Below are 25,999 nucleotides of genomic sequence, written 5' to 3' on the forward strand. Positions count from 1 at the left end.
TCCCTGTCCCAGTTCCAGATCAGGGAGCAGGCAGCTCTTGGCCCACAGGCTGCGGTTTGTCAGTATTGTTTTAGGTCAAAGAAACAAATGAGCAGAAGGTGCTTTCCAGGTGCAACAGTGGGCATGCTGTCCTTCCCTGGAGATGGCTTTCTTTAGGCTGGTGCCTGTAAGTGGCTAATACCAGGCTCAGGAATGCGGGCCAGGCAGTTCCCAGTTGTGTTCCGCCACTTGAGCCAAGGCAGGTGAGCAATTAAACTAGCATACTCTCTGTGATCCAGTGCACAGCTGCTTACATCTGTCTAGGGACTGCTTCCTAACTGCGCATCCAAGCTTGGCATGTAACCAGGCCTTGGTTACTTACTTGTACCCAGATAAATAAATTATTGGCACATGGCAGGCAGGCCCACCATGTTTATGAACAAGAGCTTAATGACTGCCGGCATTCTTTGCTAGTCTGACTTCGGGACAGCCAAAGGTTGCGAGGAAAGCAGCGGGAACACAGGGAGATACTCCATCTGAGCCAGGCCAGGGGTAAAGTCTTGGTCTCCTTTCTGTCCCTGGCCTTTCTGCGCTCAGTGCTCTAACTAGTGGTCAGCCTGGGAAGGATGTCTCAGAAACAGATGCACTGGTATTTGCAGCGTTCTTTGCTGTGAAGGCAGGATTTGTTATGCACCAAGGCTGTCCAGTTTTCCACTAGTGGATTGCTTGTTTGAGGTGAGAAGAGAGGGAAAAGGAGTTGGTTATTTTCTTTCTTATACTTGGACTCTGAAATACAATGAGCAATTTCTAAAAAAAATGAACAAAAATGCCCCATTTTATTGGAATTTTCTCTATTGTTTTCTTAGATATTGTCACGTACCAAAAGTAAAATTAAGTTGTTCCCAGGGCTGTGATGGAGAACAGGTTTTGCTTTTCTATGGAAACAATAAAAGTCATGCCCCTTCTTTGTCTCACTCCCCATAGGAACTTCACATTTGAACAAGGCCTGCATAGAGTGGCTTGTTTGTTAAACAAACTTGGGTGGACCCTTAACTCCATACAGCTACCCAAAAATGACAAAAAGTGATTGTAGAATTACAGAATCTTAGATTATACACATGTCCAATGGCATATGTGCCTCTTTTCATATGCCTGGGCCATGACAGACATTACTAATCAACCCCATTATTTCTTCTCTCCATGCCTGTCTACTTCCCAATAATTATTCTTTCTTTCTTTTTTTTTTTTTTTTTGAGACAGGGTTTCTCTGTGGTTTTGGAGCCTGTCCTGGAACTAGCTCTTGTAGACCAGGCTGGTCTCGAACTCACAAAGATCCGCCTGCCTCTGCCTCCCGAGTGCTGGGATTAAAGGCGTGCGCCACCACTGCCCGGCTCCAATAATCATTCTTAAACCATTTCTGTGGACAGTCGAGATTCCCACTTCTGCTGCTTGTGTAGGGAAAGACTTGGAAGAGAGCCAACCCTGGATTCTGATCCAATGTTGGAAGGGTACCTACTGAATGATTTTGAACTATTATTTAAAATGGAAGCCATACTGCCTGTTAGCAACACCTTGAGGAGCAGGTGGCGTTTAGGATCATAGCAGTGACTCTGTCACAACATGAGTTCCTTTTCCTCTGGGTTGAGCTGAAGCGGAAAGTGGACCTATACTGGTGATTCAGTCTTTAGATTCTTCCAGCTTCTTTCAGGCCTAGGGTAGTCTGCTTTCACATGCCCAGGGATAGGACACTGACAAACCTATTTGTGCAACCATTGTAAACTTCCAGGTTTCTCCAAAGCCTCCACGGTCTCTCAGTGTGTGTTTGAGAAGCATGGCTTGCTGGAGTGTTCAGATAGGGCACTTGTCTCCACACAGGCTTCTCCTTAGCTGCTAATTATTTCATATTAGTCACGTGTCTGGTCTATACTTTGCACGTCAGTGACTGATGGCTGGGGGTGAGTCTTGACTTCAGGGGATGTCTGATAGTGTCTGGAGACATTTTTTTTTTTATTGCCACAAGAGGGTGACCAGTTCCACGGAGGCAAGGTGTGTGAGTCTGAGGTCCCTTTGTATGTCAGTGAGCTCTGCACTCAGCCTCAGAGTTCATGAATCTCTGTAAAACTGCTGAGGTTCAGGCGGGGCCACTCCCTCTTCCACCCAGACAGGGCTAGGTCTCTTCAGCGGCCAGGATTAATTGGGCAAAGGATGATGTAAAGTTTAACCACTCGTTGGAGAAGTGCTGAATCAAGGAAGCAAGCAGGGTTAATTACCAAACCCGCTTTAGTCACCAGAAACCAGAGAGGCTTTCTCTAGAGGACCCTGGGGAGCAGGGCAGGGCTGGCGGTGGAAGCGAACAGCAGTTGCTATGTACTAGGGGCCTTGCACTGCTCGGAGACTGGAAGCTGGGCAGGGAAAGCTGCAGCAGGACCTTTGCGTTTTAATTGCTATACCCTCTAGGTATTCACCTGAACACTGTTTCCTCTAGGCAGCCTTCTTGCCTTCCAGACCAGTTTGACCCTTCATCTCAGGTGTTATCCATGCCTCACCCTCAAACCTTACAGCATTCTGCAGACTTATAACCATGAGACCAATATTTAATACTAAATATGCGTCTACCTTCCTAGCTTGGAGCTTCCCTAAAGGCAGTGATCAAGCGCCTTGTTTGCTGTGTCATCATGTGTGGCTCAAGTGTTCAGTACATAGTGGGTACCTAACAATTCTCTACAGACTGACCCACTGACAGGCTGTAAGGGAAAACAGGGCTCCTTTTTGGTTTAAGACACTTGCCAGTTGAGGATAGGACTCACAGACAAAGGTGTGTGTGTGTGTGTGTGTGTGTGTGTATGTGTGTGTGTGTATGTGTGTGTGTGTGTGTAGAATGATGGACAGGGAGCTGGCCCTACCACAGCCTTCATCTCCTTTCCCCAAAGTCCTTTCTCCTTTGTGTATTTTTGGTTTTCCTTGCATGGGTTTATGTGGAATTACAGCTGAAGTCTGAGCTTAGCTAGAGGAATGGTTCCAGGGCACATATGGATAGAATACCAAATCAGATCCCTGTGCTTTTGGAATGATCACTGCCTGTGAAGGAAGCAAAGGGGCTTCTGGAAGCCCTCACGTTCCAACTCCAGCAGGTCGTTCCTCTGAATGAGGACAGCCCAGGACTCTCACTCCTAGCAAGGCTGGTCTGTACAGATCAGCCCTGGGGCCAGGGCTGGGAAAGGGTTGGGAGGGAGGACGCTTCTAGCTTCCTGGTTTGATCTACTAATGCTACCAGAGGGGACATTAATTGGATCTGTTTCTATTTCTAAATCCACTCCTTGTCTCTTGTACATGGAAAAATGAGGAAAAAGTTCAGGAAGAAACACTGAATCCCTTCTCAGGTCTCAGTGACCCCTGCTGTGGGACAATGGTTTTACCTACAAAGATTTGTTTTTTTTTTGTACTTGTTTAATAAAATTCTGATTGGCCAGTAGCCAGGCAAGAAGTATAGGCAGGGTGACCAGGCAGGAAGTGTTGAGAACAGGAGAATTCTGGGAAGAGAAAAGCTCAGTCTGCAGTCATCATCCAGACACAGAGGAAGCAAGGTGCTAAGCCACACAGCTAACACAGACAAGAATTATGGGTTAAGAAATAGAGTTTAAAATAAAGTCACGTAAAGATGAAAAATACACAGAGAGTCTGGAAACTATATGTTATTGTGTTGTCTTTAAATTGTTTGATTGCTGAGGAAGGAGCAAAAGCTGATAAAAGATATTTGATTATAAATGCTGCTGGATTAATCCAACATACATATTTTGAAAATGCATTGACTTCAAAATTTAAGTCAAAAGGTATGTTACTTTGGAGAAGAGGTTTTGCTTTTGTTTCCACAGAAAATGAGAGGCTGTGAATCCATTCTGGACTAAGAAAAATCAGGTTTGATCAAGGAAGACCCCTGAAGAATCTCCAATGGCGCAGATGGTCCAGATGATCCAACATTCAGAGAACCTCTGTTGGAGTTTTCTTTGAGTTCTGCATCCAGAACAGTTTCACGACTGTTGGCTGAGATGATCAAACCTCACAGAATATTCCATTCAGGATTTGACCATAATTCAAAGTTTTCTTTAGGTCCCTGTAAGATTATCAGCACCCCCAATCAGCAGGAAGTAACCTGGAAAACTATGCCTGCATTCCCCCAAAAATGGATTATGGATGTTTTTCTTTGTTTAAAGTGCTGGTTACAAGTTGTATTGGTAATGGTCAGGAAGAAAACTAAACAAGCGAGATTTGATTCAGAGTTTTTGTTCTAAAAAAAGGGGGGGGGTGCTGTGGGACAATGATTTTACCCTATAAAGATTTGTTTCTTGTACTTGCTTGATTGGCCAGGAGCCAGGCAGGAAGTATAGGCAGAGTGACCCGGCAGGAAGTAGAGGCAGGGCGATGAGAACAGGAGAATTCTAGGAAGAGGAAAGCTCAGTCTGCAGTTGTCACCCAGACACAGAGGAAGCAAGATGAAAATGCCTCGCTGACAAAATGTACCAAGCCACATGGCTAACACAGACAAGAATTATGGGTTAAGTTGTAAGATATAAGAATTAATAAGAAGCCTGAGCTAATAGGCCAACCAGTTTATAAATAATGTAAGCCTCTGTATGTTTCTTTGGGACTGAAAGTCTGCAGGATTGGGCCAGACAGAAACCTCAGTCTACAGACTCCAAAGCCCCAAGGTTTTCACTGCTCTTTGTCTCAGGGTAAGAATCCTTTCTGACCCTCACCTGTGTGCACTGCAGTAGCTGGAACAACCAGATGTGAAAGTCTTTGTGTAGGTGTGTGTGATCAGCAGAGAGGAGGGATCCCAACTCCGTAACTACATAGGAGGCCATCCTAAACTGCATGACAGGAACAGCTCCTCCCTCCATGTCCATCTCAGAATGTGCTGTTAGGTAGTTGAGCCACGTCATTCTCTGTCAGGTCAACATCCAAGCCACCTTAGCAGATGTAGGCACAGACCTGGACAGGATGCACGCCTGGAGAGCCACATACTGAAGTGGATTCCATCCTCTTAGGCCTGATTGGTGTCACATCCATCATGGTTCTTGTGCAGATGATCACCCCTGCCACCTGGGACCACGCAGCTCAAGGGCCAGGCACCACATAGTACACCAAAGGACCCAAATTCTGTTTTAAATAGCAATTTGGTGTCTATTTGAAGAGTAGGGAGGCCTGAGTTTGTCAAGGAAGGACTACTTCATGCCAGTTTTCCTACGTGTAAAACAAGATTAAGGCCCCCTCCCCCTTCTTTACTGGCGGGAACATGTTAGGGATCTCTTGAGTCTCAACGTCATGGCATTCTAAAACTCTGCTTTAGGTAAGAACAATGGCTATAGCTTGTTGAACTACTGCAGACCCTTGCAGAGACCCTTCATGGAAAGACAGCCTGTTCTGCAAATGAGAACACAGGGGCACATCATGTCCTCTAGTTGTTAGATGACAAAACCGTGGCAAGAAACTCTGATTGAGTCAAATCCTCTACTTTTAGTTCTTATGTACCTTTCTGAATAGGAGAACTTGAAAACCAAACCCAAACCCAATAGTAATGGATGTATAGGTGCCGCTAGGGCAGTGGTTCTCAACCTGTGGGTCACGGCCCCATTTGGTAAACCTCTAGCCTCAAAAAATATTTACGTTACAGTTCATAACCATAGCAAAATTACAGTTATGAAGTAAAAACAAAAATAATTTTATGGTTGGGGGGGGGGGTCACCACAGCATGAGGAACTGTATGAAAAGGTCAGCACCGGGAAGGTTGAGAATCATTGCTCCAATGCTTTCTTTCAGTATGCTGAACCCAGCAGTTCAAGAGATGGGAGCCCTTTCTCACTGTATGATCCCACAGTCTGTATACTTTGATTTATGTTCCTTTTTTGCTTCTGAACACGGCAACACAATTCTAGTATGCGAACCCATATTTGGAAAATAAAGGTCATCATTCATCCCCACATCAACCTTGAAGCCATTTCTTTCTCCAGATTGTACAAGCTCAGGCCTCCTTCTCCTGGTCTTGGCCCAAGTGTGGAAACTAGACCTTGGAGAGGGTAAAGGAGTGAGCACATAGCCAAGGAACCTGGGCCACTTGGGCCAGCCCGAGGGCAACGATAAGGGTGTAAACAAGAAGATTGGCACAGACAGCTAGGGCAAAGCTGGCAGCAGCTAGTGGAAAAAGGGTTAGCGGTTCAGTTATGGCAAACATGCCAGGCATTGGTGAGAAATGAATCCTGTTTTTGAGATAGAGAATGCTCAGGAACAAATGGGGGTCAAGGATATGAGCTCTGGAGTCTCTGGTCTATTAGCTTTTGACACACAGGAGTGGGATGCAGTGTGTAACCCAGGGAATGCACCCCGTGTGCCGTCTGACAAACAAGGGGCTCTTGGAAGCAGAAATCAACATTACAGAAGTGTCACAGTTTAAAAAGAAACCCAGCAGCAAGGGTGGGTTTGGAGTGTCACCACCATTTTGCCACCCAGAAGAAAATGATGTTCAAATCATTGGGTCGGAAGATGGATGGGGAGCTTGATAACCAACGGAGCAGGCTGGTGACAGCTCAATATAAATACATTTTAATTGGAAAGGAGATGCAATCAAACATCTCTAGCTGTTTGATGTGTGTGATAAGTATTTAAATTTTAACAAGAGTGTCAACTTAACAAAATGGGGATGTAATGACCTTCTCAATAAATGCCTCTGGGACAACTAGATATCTGTATGATAAGAATAAATTTGAACTCCAACCTCAAAATATATACAAAAATCGACTGTACTCAGGTCCTAGACACAAGCGTAAAAGATAAAATTGTGGGGGCTGGAGAGATGGCTCAGAGGTTAAGAGCATTGCCTGCTCTACCAAAGGTCCTTAGTTCAATTCCCAGCAACCACATGGTGGTTCACAACCATCTGTAATGGGGTCTGGGGCCCTCTTCTGGCCAGCAGGCATACACACAGGCAGAATATTGTATACATAATAAATAAATAATTTAAAAAATAGATAAAATTGTAAAACACCATTGAAGACAAATTAAATTTTGTTTAGTCGATGGTTTCCTAGAGTAGTTAAATTAGACACCATCACAACAGAAATATTTTCTGTGTTTTAAAGAATATTGTGGAGAAAGTGGAAAGAACTTGCAGAATGGGGAAAATTGTAAGTCATATATCTGATCCAGGACTATTTGCAGCCTATGTAAAGAGCTCTGTTATAGCTCAGTTAAAAAGAGACGGCCCAATTATAATATGGACAACACACACACACAGGCTTCTCTCCAAAGAATACTTGTTCAGTAAACTTATGAACAAATGCCCAATGTCATTAATCATCAGAGAACTGCAAATTAAAACTATAGTAAGACACAGTGACTTGTACCTATAATCTCAGCTCTTGGGAGGCTGAGGCAGGAGGATAGAGGGTTTAAGGCCAACCTGTGAGATCCTACCTCAAAACAAAAAGCAAAGCCCAGGAAAACCAAATACATACAAACCAGATTTTACAATGAGATACTATGCTTGATATAGCCTAGGGTGGCTATGGGCCATAAGACAGACAGTAAACACATGTTGGTAAAAACTGGAAAAACTGGAGTCACTGTGCGGTGATGGTAGAAATGTAAAATGTGCGCTCATTTTGGGAAATAGTGAGTTTCACCAACAGAATCTTGTGGAAGAGAACCACTATATGAACTATCAGCTCCATCCCTAGGTTTATATGCGTATGAAAATTACCTAGACAGAAGTTTCTTGCAAATGCTCCTAGGAGTATTATCATTGAATATTCCTAGACAAATAGAAACTGCCCAAATGCCTATTAACTAATGGGCCGGTAGACTAAATCCTATGGCAGCTCCATACACTGGCGTGTTATTTTGGCCATAAAAAAGAATAAAGTCCTAACACAGGCTGCTTATGTGGATAAACCTTGAAGCATGGACTACATGAAACACAAAACAAAACAAGGCAAGCAAAAATCAAAAACCACTGTGAAGACGCAACTGGCAGTATCCAGAAAAATTTGAATCCAGGAGGACAAATGGCTTAGTTTTTTGTTAACAACACAACGAAACCATGTGCAGTGCAAGGGACGAGGAAGCCAGTTAGTGGATAGAGAAAATAAACATGGGAACTGTATAAAGCCAATGAAAAGTTTTTACTTCATCTGCATCTCATTTGCATAAATCAACCAAGGAGAATGTTTATAAGGCCAAAGTAGAAATGCAAACATGGAATATTGAAAATATAGAAGACAATTTTGCTTGCTGTTTGATAATATTATGATAGTGCTAAAATGTCTTAAAAGACACAATTACAACAATAGGTAATTTGACCTGAAGTCTGGGCTTCGATTTATTCAATGAAGGAGTCAGGTGGAGGAAGAGTAGGGGAAGAAATTGGCCCGAGAGGGCTCATTACAATATTCTTTTAATTTTTAGATAGATTTGAAAAATTTCATTTAAAAAAGTTCAAAAATGCACAGCAAAGATTGGATGGCAATATGGCGACTTGTTACTAAGAAAATCTGACTTTGAAAACTTAAACAACAATAAAACTGAGAGCCAAGTACTTATTTCTATATTTATTATTTTTTGATTTTCCCAGAAACCTTGTGAATCAGAGTATACTCATTGAAAAATTAAATATTTTAATTATTTTATCTTTTCTTTTTGAGAACTTCACACATGAGCATCGAGTCTATATTATTCCCACTCCTGGGCTCCTCGGTTTCCTCCTATGTCCCCCCCACCACAACTCCCCTCCAAAATTCATGACCTCTTCTTTATTATTGTTGCATCTATACCTCTCTCTCTCTGTATAACTAATATTAATGGAGGCTAGCTAGTTTTTCTCGAATGTACATGCGTCCAGGGCTGAACCTATTGGATTGGATAGCTGCACCTACAAAACCTCAACAACAGGTTGTCTGTCCACACACCCAGTGTGGACAGGGGAAATTCTACAAGGTTCCATTCTTAGATGAAGACTGGTCAATGGCTCCTGAGAGAGGGGGAATCAGTTTTCTCCAGGCACAAGCTCCCACACAGATCATCCAACCTCAAGCACACTCCTTTTTTGATGTGAGACTGGAGCTCAACATGGCTACTGACTTGTCTAAAGCCTCAGCCCGGGATGAGGAGAGCAGTCTGGGTCCAGGGCTGGCATGGCTTCTTCACTCAGCACTGATTGCTATTTGCCCTCCACCCTGCTTGTCCTTCACCCTATGGGTTCTTGAGGGACAGACAAATGGGGCTTTCATTTTTTTCTTATTTTCAAATGCCTGCCAGTGATCACATCTAAGGCGTTAACTGATAACTCATAAGACTAGTTTAAGGATATATTGTAGTGTGAATTCTACTTGGTCTTAATAATAAAAACCTGGAGTCAAATATCTTTATCAAGGGGCATGTTCTCAAAAAGTTAACAGATTTCAAGTACCCATGAAGACTCATAAAAGGTATTCTGAACAGATAATGATAGTATGTAATAGAATGTTTGATGGAGGGTTGTCTATTCAATGCAGACTCCTTTCTTCCTACAATTTCTCAAGAACCCACAATTCTAATGTGAATGTGGATTTGTTGAGTGAGAATTGTGGAATCAATGAAATTTGTATTGGGGAGATAGTAACTTAGAAATATTATCATCATTTATCTCTGTAAATTATCTTGGGTGGAGTTGTTAAGCATAAGGGGGGAAAATTACCTTAATCCTAAGTAAAAAACTACCCTTCCTGCAGCCCTGAGCACTATGTTGGACTGAGAGACCCTAATGGAAGATGAGACACCCATAGAATGGATCTGGACTTTTAACAGTTCTAGAAATAACTTCATAATATTCCAAATACAGGGTTAAAAGGAGTCACTTTTGTGTACCTCAGAATTCTTCAAGATACATGCTGGCTCATTTCTCTAGGAACTCAGAGAAGGTGCCTAGACTTGCTGCTATCCCTCTGGCATAGGTGGAGAAGGGAATTATATTTCTCACACTGACTTGCCTTTGCTTTCTGTGTCTTTCTACGGTGTCTGGGTAATAGAGATGTGATGGCTTTGGCTATTCTACAGTGACATAAGTGTATAAGACAATATCCCCACCCTTGAGAAACCTTCAACCTATTGGGCAATGTAATAAGATATATGCACACAGTCTTTATTTATGTGTTAAATTATACAGAGATGATGTTACATGTTCTAACATATTGCTTATAACAATAAGGTAAATGGTGTGTAGTTAACACAGGAGAGACACAGGATGACTGACAGGAGCTTCCTTGAAGAAATAGTATATAAGTAGGATTTAGGGGATGGGTATGATTGAAGCAGATGAATGAAACAGAAATACATTTAGGAGGGAATTGCATTATTTAGCTAACAAAATATGTTCATTGTCCAGAATAACTCAGGCCTTGTGAGGGGCGCAAGGATAAGAAGGAATGAGGTGGCTGTGTATGTATTGTCCTTTGGGTGTTGAGCAGATTACTGTAATGTGTGTGCAAGTGGTTATGTTTTGAGACAAAGCTTCATATAGTCAGTCCCAGGCTCACTGCAAATGTATTGTATAGCCAAGGACGACAATGAATTCTTGATTTTCCTGCATCCACTTCCCAAGTGCCAGGATTATGAGTGCTACCACATCTGGACTGACCCTACCTTCCATATTACATTGGGCTAGTGTACATGCATGTTTATGACTGTACCGAGCCGGGGCTTCTGGAAGGTATATTGTAGCCAGATTGTGGACACTCTATGGTACCATACTTATGAAATCTTTAGGGGAAGAAACTTTGATGTAGGCTCTAGCCTTGGAACAAGTTATGCGATCTCTCCCTCCCAGAAATGTGCTGGTTGTTAAAGGCACACATCAATATCTCCTCTGAACAGTTGTTTATCATGATAAAGTCTCTTATGATTTTTGTCTTTTAGTGACTACTAAATAAACTACAGATATTACCATTCCTCAGGGCTTCTGGGAACCAGTAGCGATTAGGGAAATAGAAATGGCTAAAGGATTTAAAATTTAAAACATTCATTATCAAGTTATAAGTGTAAAAATGGAGAGATTCCAAGAGTGGCTGGGCAGGATGAAGCGTGTGATTGAGCATGGTTCTAGGAGGTCAATACAGAGGCCGGGAAAGTAGACTAGGCAAAGATGAGGTCCAAAACTAAGAAAGTGGCACGGGATGGACACAACAATGACTATTTAGGTCATTTAGGTTGCCACTATTTAGGTGGCAAAAAGGGATTTCCAACGAGCTGTTTGTAGGAGGTGGGGGTAAAGTTTTTTTTTTTTTTTAATAGAGATTTTACTACACTGGGTTTGACATATAGGAAGAGAGAGGTTAAGAAGGAACTTACAGAGTTGGAAGTGGGATGGAGAGAAAAGAAGAGGAGGAGAGATGCCGAGGGAGCAGGACCTCTTACTGCCGAAAAGGAGACTGCTTCACTGTTCTGTGAGTGTGGCAGACAGGCTTGAGAGGGGCTCCACAGCCTGAATTATAGGGGCAGTGAGGGCCTATGCTTGTGACTCTCCCATAGAAGTTCTGTGTCACTGAAGGACTTCTTCCGTAACTTATGTGCCATTCTCCTTCTGAGGCACGCTTCCTAAGTAATGGTCCTAGAGATAATGCCCAGGCTCTCACTAAGGTCAAGTGTGTTAGTGCCAAGACACCGACTTGACCTTCTCCACAAAAGCTTCCACAGAGCCTGCTCTAAGTGCTCAGATTTGATTGAATCGTTTTCAAGGAGAGCTGTTTCTAGCCCATAGTTTAGTGTATCTTTGAGGCTAGTACTGCAACGAGTACCCAGGGCTGGCACGTGGTTTCCTACAGGTAGGAAGACATGACGACAATGAGAAGATCCAATCCCCTGCTCCGGCTTTTGGGTGTGAAGGTAACAGTACCATAATAAAGACTTGGGCAATTGCAGTCTTGTTTCTTCACAGAGGGAACCAGGACACTTAACTGGGATGACTTCTAGGCTGATTGTGTAAAATGACTTCTTGTTATTTGACCTCCTTTTTGTCTTGTTGGTGGGAGCTGGATAGGTTTACAAACTCCCTAAAAGAAATTTCCTGGACCTTTTACTACATAGTCACATTACAGACTAATACTTAGCTATTCCTGGCAAGGCGTAGTGATCACTTTAATCTCAGGACTTGTGAGGCAGAGGCAGGCATATCTCTGTAAGTTCAAAGCCAGTTTGGTCTATGTAGTGAGTTCCAGGACAGCCATGTGTGCATGCTCTGTTTATACACATATTTACCTGAGATCAGCATGATGTAATCTGTACTAGGAATCCCACCTTTATAGTTATTTTTCCATGTCTACGTATGTACCTTTATTAGCTTGCTGCTCTATAAATATGGAAAATTTAAATTTAAATCAAATACCCAAACATCTTTCCATCTTTCCTTCTGTGAACATAGAATTGATATAGCTTATAAGACTTAGAGAGTCACTACCACACAACAAAGTAGAAACATGGTATTTCTCTACTTAGAAGTGAGGCAGTAACTTCCTACAGAATCTGAGGCAGTTCCCCCTTTCCTTATTTACTGTCTATTCCTGAGTAGCCAGTGCTTGGGGGGGTGTTACATATAGACTGGAACAGAGCCAAGACCTTGGTATCCTCTAACACCCCATGGAGGGCTGTAAAAGGAATGAGTTATTCAGCCTATTCTTTTGTGTTTATTAATTTCTGAGTCTTTATACCACTTAAGGCAGCGTGGGGGCCACCAAGGTCCTTATCCCACTTTAGAGAGCCTGGTCTCCGCTATGGCTAGCCATTGAGTGGATTCCTTGGTAACAACTTCTTCTTGATGCCCTTAGCAACATACAGCATAAATGCTTGGTCACAGCTGGCAGTCTGTAAGGAACAAAGTGGCAGTCAATGAAGGCCTTTAGGTGGAACAAAGACGGGGATTATTTTCCACTGGGAGGTATGTGGGGAAAGAGTGATGGAAAGTCTTGTAGTCAGACAAGAGACAAATGAGGACAACCAAGAAGAGAGGATGTAAACTTAAGATAAACCACACGGGCTTAATGCTGATGCTCAGGTGGTCTTTGCTGACAGGACAGTGAAATTCTTATTAAGATCAAGGCAGACTCTACATGAGAAGTTGCCCAAACGATTTTTCTTCTGGGCCCTTAATTTCTTTGATGTAAAGTGGTTTTATAACTCCCCTACAAAGGTTCTTACCACATTAGTATGGAGAGCAGGGCATTGGAGACTGGGCCTGGGAATCATAACAGTATATCATGTATCTGTTCACCTGTATCTATCACTATCTGTCAGTCTGCATGTCTATCTATCTATCTATCTATCTATCTATCTATCTATCATCTATCTATCTATCTATCTATCTATCTATCTATCTATCTATCTATCTGTCTATCATCTAACTATACATCCATATCTCATAAAGCTTTAAAATATTTATTTATCCATTAATTTTAATATAATTTTTCTCCACTTCCTCCCTTCCTCCCTCCCCTCTTCTACCGTCCCCCATGACCCCCATGCTACAGTTTACTCGATTAGATTATTATCACTGCCTTTGTTCTGTAGCAGGATCTCTTCACTTGCCATGGTTATCAGTACATTATACACACTCGGACATTTATTAGTTGAAAGAGTTACAGTAATCTTTCAGGTCTACAAGAAAGTAATTCTCCCTTTCAGGTTTCCCTCAGTATAGATTACCACCTGCCAAGATACTTAAGAAAAAATATTTTGATCATTTGATTTATTGAATACCCACTTAAGTCTAAACATTGTGTGAGGGTATGGGGTGGGGAAGACAGGGAGAACTTGGGCTATATCCAACGCAGGCTGGAAGTGAGAGACTTTGTTCGATGCCCTGCTTATCTTTAGATGAGCTTGTACATGGGGCTTCTGAATATGTTTGGACAACGCCTGTACCACCTAGACAAAAATATTCACCACTTACAACCATCTGCGCCGACAAAAACCCTATCGGTACTGCCCAGTGATTCCCATGAATGCTGCGGTTTGGAATTATCATTCTCTGTGCATACTTGGAAGAAATAAGATTTGTTTTGAGTACTACTGGGATTCTCCCACTCTGGTCCATCCTCTCAGCAGATGAAGTAAACGTCCAGGAATAAAGATTTCAAAGGCACAGAGAACATGTCTCTTGGATACATCTTTTGATGAGCCAGTTCCCAGCTGAGCTCCCAGAGTGTGGGTGCATCTTATATACCCAGGCCTCTATATAAAGAACGCTTTAGAAGCTTCTGACTTTTCGGCTTCATGTGAGTCATCAGGTTCCTGTTTTAGATTCATCAGGTTCGTGTATGCGTGTGTGTATGTTAGAACAACTGTGGGCAGAAAGCGTGTAGATACCTACAAAAATGGCTTTAGGATGCATGTCAGAATTTCTTTAAATAAGGAGAGTATATACGGTGTGTGTGTGTGTGTGTGTGTGTGTGTGTGTGTGTGTGTGAGAGAGAGAGAGAGAGAGAGAGAGAGAGAGAGAGAGAGAGAGAGAGAGAGTAGAATAGTACAGGTGGGGCTTCAGTTACTTCAGTTACCTGTGAGGCTACACCCTTAGCCACTCAGACAGTGGTGTCAGAGAGTGTGTTAAGAGAGATGATTGTTTTCCTTGCAGACCAGCTCACAGGTCTTTGAGGAGCCCTTGACTTTCTCCTTCTTCCATGTCTTGTTATAAAGGGATTAGAGTCCAATTAAGCCATTTAATCCCAAGGTAGAAATTCATGTTTAAAAACAAGATTTACAGCTTCTTAAAAAAAAAAGACACCCATGTGAGTTGAAGTTTGTCCCTTCAAGTTGCCACATGCATGGTTCCAAAGAGCGTTTTTAGCTGTGCACCCAACACACTCCTCCTAATTACCTTGCCTCATCCCTCTCCTCCTTCATCTCTTAAAGGACCCTTCAGCCTAGACAGCCACATGCTCGCAGAAAGACTTCAACTTCTGAACTGCTGCGATTCACCTTGGCTCCTCTCTTCTTAGCATCTTGGTGAGCAGGGCTAATAATAAAAATTGTATGGAGAGCAAGTGCTGTCTGGGAGCTGAACATGTGCAGACATCCTTACCCTGGGTGCTTTGTGCCCATTGCCTCATGAGGTGCCCACTGTGAGAGCATCCAAGCTGGCTCTGTGGGTGTGGGGCTTGTGTAGTCACTTGGGGACCATCGTTTGACTTAATGCGCTGCTATTGCCATCTTGAAATTCTTAACCATTTAAGCACAAGGGGCTTGCATTAAAGAAATTACAAAAAGGAAAAATGCAGAAATGGGCATTGGACCCACAAATTATATCGTTATCCTGAGATGCACCTGCTAATCCACAGGTTCCATTGTTTTTTTTTTCCCATGTGATACCCAGGCTATCGCAAATGTGACAGAGAGTCTCACATTATGCCAAAACCCTGTCATGAAAGTGTCTACCTACATCTCCATAGAGGAAAGTTTTATGACAAACAGGCAATCATGTTTCTCATGAAACAGAAAAATGAGAAGTATCTGGGGATTTGGACAAGTTATTTAACTCTTTGAACTCTCAGTTTCCTTATCTATAGAGTAATAATAATAATAATAAATATTTAACTTACAGGATGCTTAAGAATAAAATGAGATCACAAATATCTGACAAGATATATGATTTTAGCTAATAGTCTGAGTGACTGGCAAGTATTTAGCACCCAGCAGTGCTCGTGACATGGGGATGCTCTCTTACCTACCATTAAGGTCCCAGTGGATTTACTCCTTACCTGAACAGCAGAGTTGGCAGGGAAGTCTGCCTTGTCCCCAGGCTGAGTGAACGCAGAGGGGCTGCTAGAGCTGATGAGCACGGGGGTGCTGATTTCCACCATCTGGTGACCTTCAGGAGAATGGACCATGCGGTTGAGTGTGTTCAAGGCTGTTGTGATGGAGAACTGCCCAGACCCCTTCCTCCTGGACCCAGGGCTCTTTCGGAGGGTGGGTGTGTTGGTTGCTTTGCCTCTGGATGGTGAGGACATCAGGGACAGGTTCTTTGTGCGAGATAACTGATGCCCTTTGTTCTTCTCTAGGAGGTGTCTTGCTGTGAGGTTTGGCTGCAAAGATAAGAGAAGGGATAAGAGTTACTCTCTGATATAGTACAGTAGCTAAGTCTCCCACTCATTAGTAGTCAGTGCTAGCTTCTCAGCTGCTGGCTCAGATGTCCATCCTTGGGTCAGTTCCTGGATCAGATGGCCATCCTTTGGTCAGTAACTGGTCAGATGACCTTCTTTCAGTCAGTGGTTGGTCAGATGGTCACTCTTTGGTCAGCTGGGTGAAATGACTATCCTTTGGTCAGTAGATGACTGAGATGGCCATCCTTTTGTCAATATAATAACAAATTATATCTTTTATACATTTGAAGTACCAACATTTGATAACTTTGAGACATAGTAGATACCCTTTCCTTTCCTTTCCTTTCCAGTTCTTTGTCTCTAACGTTAGTTGTTCTGATAAATTAGCTAGGTTAAAAAAAAAACCAACCCCCCCCTCCCAAAAAAGGATGCAAAAGCCCTGGTGTGTAGTGTGTCGATAAACCAACTGTTTAACAGCTAGCTAGCATAGTTTCTGGAAATGGCGTGTCTGATCTGGCACCAGTCAGCCCAGTGCCGTGCTGCAGGGTCACTGTAGCCTTCCCCATCATCCTACTCATTACTCCTAAGGGCCCCTGTGGGCTTATAGCCTTTGGAAATAGGAAATATGTCGAAAAAACTGAGGGTCCCTATGAGTCAATGCTTCAATATCAGGATGATTAGTGAAATTTCCATTATTACAATGCTGCCAGTTCTGCAAAGCTACAGGTCTCATTCTAATTTAGATATCCTGCTAGATAGGTTAAAAAAAATCCATCTAAAACTTTTTAAATGACAATGTGGAGAGGATTAAAATAGCTGAGATAGAAGACTTTGAAGAAGAGGTAATTCTTCTCTTAAAAAAAAAAACAAAAAAAAACTTGTCACATTGTGAAAACTCACCAAATAGGCAATTAGTGTTATTGCGTCCACATTTGTCTGGACATGCGTGCAGAGGTCAAGCTCTGCTCTTGTTCTTTAGGGGAAATTCCCCTTGTTTTTCCAGGCAGCATATTTCACTGGCCTGGGGCTCACCAAGTACTTTACTAAGTCATTTCCCCCTCAGTGAACTTAAAAAAAAAAAGTCCATTTCAAAAATAAGAAAGCTGAGGTCCAGAAGGAGTAAGATAAGTGACAGGGCCCTTGTGTAAACTAGTAAACAAGAAGCTGGGATGGTAACGTCTTCCAGTGTAAAAGGGACGGCGTGGGGGACAAGGCCACTTCACACGGGTGGGGGAGCATCACGGAAGAGCCTCTGAGAAGGTGGCATTTAAGCTGAGACAAGTGGCAAGGAAGAGCTGATTGTGTGGAAACAAGGATATGGACAGGCAGAGAGAAGTAGAGACAGATGGACGGGAGCAGCTGAGGAGACAGGGAGGGGAGACCACAGCGCTGGCAGGCACCCGATTGCACAAGGGCTCAGAAGGCTTTGACTTATTTTCAGTGTAACAGGAAGCTCCTGGCAGGACTGGGTAGAGGAGTGACATGACCTGATTTATGCTTTTAAAAGCTCCTGTTACGGTTTGGCAGTTTCTCATAAACACATACTTAGCATCTGATCCAGCAATCCCACTTCTGGGTAATTACTCGAAGAAAGAAAAATGTATGCTCAACCCACAGCTTCATTCAGAGTTGCCAACAGTACGAACCAACCTTGATGTCATTTATTGCCAATTGACTGATGTTGATTTATACGTGTGTGTGTGTGTGTGTGTGTGTGTGTGTGTATGTGGCCACCACAGGCCACCCTCAGCTATTGTTCCTCAGGGGTTGCCTATCTTGGATTTTAAGGAAGATTTCTCACTGGCCTGAAGTTTGCCAATGAGGCTGGCTGGCCAGCCATCGAGCTCCAGGGATCCACCTGTCTCCACTTCTTCAGTACTAGGATGACAAGTGTATGACATCATAACTGGCTTTTTTCTTTTCTTTCTTTTTTTTTAAAACATAGGTTCTGGGATTGAACTCGGGTCCTCATGGTTGCATGGTAAGACTTTACAGACAGAACTATCTCCCCAGATGCCACCTCTGGAATATCTGTGCCTTGGGACACTGTTCACTAACAAAAAGATGAGCTATGGACAGATGGCACAACACAGATGAATCTTGTGGTGGTTTGTGAGAAAATGGCCCCCAAAGGGAGGGGCACCTGTAGGAGATGTGGCCTTGTTGGAGTAGGTGTGGTCTTGGAGGAAGTGTGCCACTGTGGGGGTGGACTTTGAGGTCTCTTTTTCTCAAACTTCATTCAGTGTGACTCTCAGTCAACTTCCTGCTACTTTGTGGTCAAGATGTAGCCAGCACCATGTCTACCTGCATGCCACATACTCTCAGTCATGATGATAATGGACTGAACCTCTGAAACTGTAAGCGAGCCACTCCAATTAAATGTTTTCTTTATAAGAGTTGCTGTGGCCATGGTGTCTCTTCACAGCAATTAAAAAAAAAAAAACCCTAACTAAGACAAGACTCAAATGTGTTAAGCTAAATGAACACAAGCCAAACTCACAAGGCTGTGTTCTATGGGGTTCCATTTATAGAACATTCTAGAAAAAGAAAGCCATGGGGCAGAAAATAGATCACTGGTTACTAGGTTTTGAGAGTCTATGAAGGAACAGACAAGAGGGTACAGCATGAAGGATTTGGGGAGCACGTTGGAACTTTTCTATATATCGACTTTAGTGTGTTTATATAATTATATGTATTTATCAAAAACAGAGATCCAGATACATTAAAAAAAAGCCAAAAGCAGGTTTTACTCCACATAAATGAAAATGTCATTCTTGATGTTACCCAGAAGTAATGATAAGTAGGGACACCAATTAGCAAGATCAATTAACCTTGTTCCGGCAGGCTCTAATGGCAGCCTGGACTAACGACAAGGCTTTGCAAGGTCCCACAGCCCATGCCGCTCCACGGTTTGCAGAGGAAGAGGACAACCAATACCCTTGAAACCGAATGAGTGATTTTCTTTACCACCACTTGTGGTTGTAGTGACACGAGTTAATTCTCTCTAATTTGCCCCCCTGTTGGGCCTTCAGGTGGGTACCACATCACCTTTTTAATTTTTTTTTAAATCAATAACACTAACAAAGGGCCTGTGAGAATCTGCCTCTGCCCTGTCCTCCACCGGCATGACAGATAGCTCAGCTGGGGAAGGACTGTGGGACTCTCAGCTTTGCACTCATTTGAAACAATATCCTTGGAGTTCACTGGACTGGATGAGACTCACGTAGCCAAGGCTGCCATGTGGAGACGTCCTGACAGGAGTGGGCAGAAGCTCAGCTTCTGTTTAGCCATCCTTTGTGCAGGTGCAGCTCAATAAATCAAATGATGCATTAACAGGAAAAGTCTTGTTTATGCATAAAACACCCATGTTATCCTTACAAGAAAGCCTCCCTTTCATTTGCTCTGCATAGCTCTGGCAATGCAAACTTATTTAAAGAGTTCTTAGCACGTGTTACTCTTAATGAAATTACTGGAGTCAAAACTTTAAGTACTGCTTTAAAAAGCTCAATTTAGATTTGAAGTAATGTTTGAAAAGTCAGTTTCCAATTAGACAAACCACTTGATTATCTTCTTCCCTCCTAGCAATTAGGAGAACAAATGAAGCCATGGCTAGTTTAATGATAATTCTGAGGGTTCTTGTAATTACTAATTTTAGAGGTAAATTGGTAGTGAGAGCATCCAAATGAATAATCATTAAATACAGAAGTTTTGAAAACAGCAGCATTCAGAGACAGGTGATGAAATTAATGCTTACCCCTTCACCTTAGAACTATGAAGAAGCATCTCAAAATAATGCAGGAGATGAGGCCAAAGTCCCCCACCTCCAATGTGTTCAGGTAGGTACCAAGTGCAGGTCCTGGGAGAGTTGACATTCTCCTAATTACCCTTATTGTTTCTCCTTAGCAAATGAGCCCCCGCCCCCCACTGACCTAGGTACACAAATCAGAAAGTGGAGACGCCCTAGGCCACTTTCTCTTTTCCACATCCTCCACCTGAGCAATTCCCAAATCCTCATAAGAAATAGAGACGCCCTAGGCCACTTTCTCTTTCCCACATCCTCCACCTGAGCAATTCCCAAATCCTCATAAGAAATAGAATTTGAATTTTTCAATTGTTTCCAGTCTAGCAGTCAAAGTTACATCATTTTCTAATGGAATCATGCAGCAGCCTCTCTCTCTCTCTCTCTCTCTCTCTCTCTCTCTCTCTCTCTCTGTCTCTGTCTCTCTCTCCCAAAGTCTGGGGCTGGCAGCTCACATCTGCAATCGGAGCTCTTGGGAGGTTGAGAAGGTTGAGGCTACCCTGTGCTGTGCATTCAGTTACATCCCAGCCTGGGATATACAATGAGACTTTGAATCAGAATAAACAAGTCAACTCAAACCAAGCAACTAAGAAACCAAGCAAGCAACCAAGAACCAAGCAAGCAAGCAACCAACCCACCAATCAAAAACAACAATGCAACAAAACCAACCACGTCTGATCAAATCACTGATTTCTGGGTCAAATCCAAATTTATTATAGCAAGATGGAGAGGGTCTTCACCATGCATCACATGCAGTCCCCTTTCCTCTGCTGACTTAGAGCATTGTGACTTGTCCAGCCAATGGGCATGAGTGGATGTGGGTGGAGCCTTGTGACTGGTTTATCCAAAGGGCAGTAAGCCAATGTGTGTAGTGTTAGTTACTTCAGAGGCTTTCAACTGTGAAGACACAATCTATTCTCCCCTTCTGAGGAAACTAGGAAGGACACATGCTCCAGATGTCACAGCTAAAAGACGGCCCAGGCCTATTAGTGTGGGTTCCCAGCGGGCTGTGAGTAGAACCACTCAACATCCTATTGAACATAGAGTGTGGGTAGCAAACAGCATTTTCTCTGCTGAGCCACTGAGACTTTGGAGCTGTTTGGTAGTCCGGCATCACCCAGTCTTTTCTGTTTAAATACTGCCATTTACTTCTTTGGCTTAGTGGCTTAGCTCTGGATCTAGGCGGCTCTGAGTCCTCTTGCTACTTCCATGCCCCAGTTGCTCCTTCCTCCATGCATACACACCCAACCTTAATTGCTTCTCGATTGGCTCAGAGGGCATTTGCTGACCTCCCAGATGAAGTTGCACATCACAACCTCTTGAAGGTATCCTCTGCTTCACTCTGCACCATCCATCATCCTTGTAGTCAATTACCCGCGCGCCTGACGGTGTGATCTCTGGGGTTAGGGACCCACAACTACTCCGCATCTTTAGAATTTCGTGTAGGGCCTGAGAGAGCAGGTGCCAATGGACAACTAAATAAATGAGCATGCAGGACAGGGTCAGAGTGAATGGTTTATTTTTTTTCTAACCATCTTCAAATAGGTTTTCATTTATCCAATTTAATGCCTTAAAAATTGTTGTATTGTTTGTTACCGGATCCCAAGGCCTTTCACAAACTAGGCAAGTAATTTTTCTATGGAGGGCCTGTTCTGTGTTAGCTGGTCTGTAAAGTGTAACAAACACACCTGCCACATGTTTAGAGAAGACAGAAATCAATCAATGTTCGCCTGGCTTCTGAAATGCTCTGGACATTTTTTCCCCCTCCCCAACAAAGCTGCATAAATGGTGGAAATTTGAACAGATGGGAAGGTGTACCAGGCACAAGGCAGGTGGACCAGGAAGAGGCCCAGGGAGAGACAATGCACAAGGAAGGAGAATACGTTTCATTTTAGAGTCCACACCCTAAAAGCACAATTGTTCTACATCTCCCTCTACCCTTCCCTCCGCTGGTACTTGGACTGGCTGTGTGAAAAATATACCCAATCCCTGGAAGCTGGGCAATGCATAGGGCACACCCTTTGCTGTAGAACCTGTTCCGGCTTTCATGCACGGAAGAATTGGCTTCTTCTCCCCAATTATGCCTCAGCCCTATTTTCAACACCCTGCTGGAGGGTGGGGACACTGCCTGGTACTTCTTTTTATAGCTCTCCAATACTCACTTTTAATGCTTTTATGCAGGGTAAGCACCCCGAGAATGCAGTTAAACAATGGAAATTCTCTTTTGAATTTGCAATGACTTGCTTCAAACTAGGGTGGGGCTCGTGGCTAGTGAGGTTAGAGAGACTAGAGGTTGGGTAATTATACTGGAGAAACAGATAGCCTAGCTTGGTTTTTAAGTCATTTAAAAAACCCCACAGAAGTAAGGCTAGGGAATTAGCTCTCTAGGTAATGTGCTTGCTGAGCAAAGGTGACGAGCTGTGTTTGAATCCCCAGACCCTGCGTAACTGGGTGTGGTGGCACATGCCTGAAACCCCAGTGCTGGTGGTGGGGGTGGGAGACAGGCAGACCCCGTGTGCTCGCTGGCCAGTCAGTGTCATCAAAACAGCAAACTCCAGATTTACTGAAAGACTCTCACAACAAAGATGGGAGCGCTGTAGGGGACGGAATCTGATGTCAACTCTGGTTTCCCTCTGGAATTTTACATCCAGTGGTCACGACTCCCAGTATGTTGGTAGATATTGGTGCGCATCATTGCTGTCCCTTGCCAACTTCTATGCACAAATACACACAGTATTAGAGCTACTTTCAACTTAGTTCAACCTTGTTTTATTGTGGTAGAAAACATACGTGTTTCCTACCGCATATGTGTTTTCTATCGTTTTCTTTCAGTGTCTAGCTCAACAGTGTTGAGCATTCATAGTTTTCTGGACAGATCTCCATTACCGTCTCATCTTGGGAATTTGAAAATCTATATTTATCTGATCTACATGGGAAATAGAAAAAGACAAGATCTCCTAAGTAAACTGGGAGTGTGGAGATTATGGGAGAAGGCAGAAGTGGAGGGGAGAAGAAAGGAGGGGAGCAGAGAAAAATATATAGCTCAATAAAAATAATAAAAAAAGATAAAATATGAGCTCCCAAGGTCCCAATGAGGAGCAGAAGGAGGGAGAACATGAGCAAAGAAGTCGGGACCACGAGGGGTGCACCCACCCACTGAGACAGTGGAGCTGATCTATTGGGAGCTCACCAAGACCAGCTGGACTGTGACTGAAAAAGCATGGGGTAAAACTGGACTCTCTGAACATGGCGAACAATGAGGGCTGATGAGACGCAAAGGACAATGGCACGGGGGTTTGATCCTACGTAATGTGATGGCTTTGTGGGAGCCTAGCCAGTTTGGATGTTCACCTTCCTAGATATGGACGGAGGGGGGAGGTCCTAGGTCTTACCACAGGGCAGAAAACCCTGACTGCTCTTTGGACTGGAGAGGGAGGGGGAAAGGAGTGGGGGGAGGGGGAGAAGGGTGGGAGGAGGGGGCGTAGTGTGGGAGGAGGGGGAGGGAAATGGGAGGCTGGGAGGAGGTGGAAACTTGCTTTTTTTTTCTCCTTTTCTCAATAAAAAAAATTAAAAAAAAAGATAAAATAGAAAATCTATACTTATTCATTTTGTTTTCAGCTCAACAATAAATCATAGATTTTTCAATAATATCAAGTATTTCACAATATTATTAACATTTAAATGGTATATATAAAATTTTTCTAGCACCATAATAAAGACTAGACCAAGGCCTAGTGGTGCACGCCTTTAATCCTAGCACTCAGGAGACAGAGGCAGGTGGATCTCTGTGAGTCTGAGTCCAGCCTGGTCTGCACAGTGAGATCCTGTCTGCGCCCCCCTCCCCCTACCAAAGTGAGTCCTTACTGTTGATTATTTAGATTATTTCTGCATTTCACTATTACATATAATGCTATGGTGAACATTTCATTTCAAATGTTTTGGACCAGCAACTTTACATGTTGACTTAAATATTTCCTTATAGTCAGCTCTCAGATGTGGAACTGTTGATGGGAAGCAGTGCACACTTTAAGTATTTTTTTAAAATATGGGTGAACTTGCATTTTGATGAGATAAATTTGATCACTTGACACTCCCAAAAAGAGAATAAAAAGACCAGTTTCTCCATATTCACCAGAACTGGGTGTCATTGTACAGACTTTTTCTTTCGAGGTTCCAAGTGAGTTCTAAGCCTCATATTAAATAGGAATTGCTCTCAGGCATCACTGGGGCACACAGACTCTCCTGAGCAAGCTTGACTCAATGTAGACGGGAGTCTCACATACCTCTACGAACAAGATGGGGAAGATGCCCACTTTATCTCCCAGCTTCCCTTCCGCCCAGTTCTCATCCACTCGGCTGATCACTGTGATGATGTCATCCTGAAAGAGAAGGCCTCATGTCAGCTCTGTCCTCCACGTTCAGGGGATGGGATCTTCCCATGGAGACAAGTTTATACCGGGGAACAAAGGGTGAAGCTCTTGAGTAGGTTGTGTGGGAAATATTGCTGTCATCTTAAAAGGTAGTGTTCGGGCACCAAGATGTTCAAGATGAAAGGAAGTTTTTGGCAGATGAGTGGAACCCAGTAAGAAAATTCAGAACACTCCAAGGGGAATCAAGTGGTTTTCATTTAAACTATCCTGATGGAGAAGCCAAAAGGGAAGCCATAGGGGATTCAGCTCTAGCTTGCTAAAGGGGAATAACTTTCGTTCCCATTTTGAAGACTTTTAGGACTGACTCCATCTTAATATGTTAAAAATAAAGCGGTTTTCATTCAAAATTTTCTTGCTACAAAAGATTACATGTAAAGTTGGAGAAAATTAAAAATATTGATAAGAAAAACAAGTGGATCCTGTCTGCCACAGCACAACCACCGCTAATAGCTTGCTTCACATTTTTAGATGCTTTTGTAGTAAGATAAAAGATATGTGCATATAAATGTTGATCTCAGTTCTTTTCAAGGATACACATATGCCTTCCATAAAGTGCATAAATTTTGGAAATGAGCTGGAACAATCAACTATAGCCATGAACCCTCATCCATACCAAGGTATGAAACCTAACACCTTCTTTGTGCCCTTTCCCACACTCCAGCCTCATGACCTCTGGTACCGCCCACTCCTTTTGTCTACTCTCCTACTTCATACAAATGATGTCATACTCAATACCTTAAGAAGAACACTTTTGTTGCAAATCTCTCTCTCTCTCTCTCTGATACATGTGTGTGACATGTACCATGGTATGTGCGTGCAAGTCAGAGGGCAGCTTCTGGGAGTTGGGTCTCTCCTTGAACCCCGTGGTCTGGGACTGGACTCAGGTCATCAGGTTTGGCAGCAAGTGCCTATGTCTACTGTGCCATCTCCTTAGCCACCACAGCCTCTTCTTTGTGCTTTTGAGAGAGACTTGCTATGGCCCCCACACTGACTTCATTGATCTTCTTATTTATCTGCCTTAATCTCTCAAATGTTGAGATTACAGACATGCCACAGTATTTGGCAAAGGGAAGATCTTGGGTTGAATTTGGACATGGGGTTTAGGATGACCCTAGATTTTTCTAGAGAAGTCTCAGCATTCCACAGTGACAGAATGGACAAAACCCTCTGCTCTGGTGTCTTCGTCACACTTCCCCACTGATGAATATGTGTTTACTACTAGACTCCCAGTAAAGCAGAAGGAAGGGCATTGCTCCATCACTTTGTTCCCAGAGACCTGTCAGATGGGGGAAGGGGCTGGACTGATGACTCAGTAGTTAAGAGCACTTGCTCTTGCAGAGGACCCAGGTTCGATTCCCAGCACCCACACAGTGACTAGCAACCATGTGTGACTCCAGTTCCAGAGATCCAATGCTCTTTTCTGCTTCCACACGTGCCAGGTATACACATGGTATAATACACACATGTGGGCAGAACTCACATACATAGCATGAAAATAGATTAAAATATATTTAAAAGAAATCATTAAATGAATGGGTTTATGGGTTTTTATTGAGGAATTATAACAGTACCACTTCATGGACTTACATGTTAACTTGTCATAGCAGCAACTAATAAGGAAACCCCAGCTTAGATTTCTATGAGGGGATTTGGACATCTATGGTACAACAACTTCTGAA

The 25,999-nt window shown here is 43.1% G+C and overlaps 1 protein-coding gene across 2 annotated transcripts in view; it reads right to left on the reverse strand.

The window, feature by feature from the left end:
• The window catches only part of LOC121453131 (E3 ubiquitin-protein ligase SH3RF2-like), a 112,177-nt gene that overhangs the window by 33,816 nt on the left and 52,362 nt on the right, over positions 1–25,999 (reverse strand). Inside the window, exons 3-4 of one of the 2 annotated variants that reach the window (XM_041659639.1) lie at positions 24,174–24,269; positions 15,750–16,073 (exon numbers count right to left, since the gene is read on the reverse strand). In XM_041659639.1, coding sequence (XP_041515573.1) covers positions 15,750–16,073; positions 24,174–24,269 — 420 coding nt within the window. The remainder of the gene's footprint in view (positions 1–15,749; positions 16,074–24,173; positions 24,270–25,999) is intronic. The other variant, XM_041659640.1, reaches the window with a different exon arrangement.

The sequence above is a fragment of the Microtus oregoni genome, unplaced genomic scaffold (genome assembly GCF_018167655.1).
Source record: "Microtus oregoni isolate MIOR12 unplaced genomic scaffold, Mior012 000011F_ref0000422, whole genome shotgun sequence".
Classification (NCBI taxonomy): Eukaryota; Metazoa; Chordata; class Mammalia; order Rodentia; family Cricetidae; genus Microtus; species Microtus oregoni.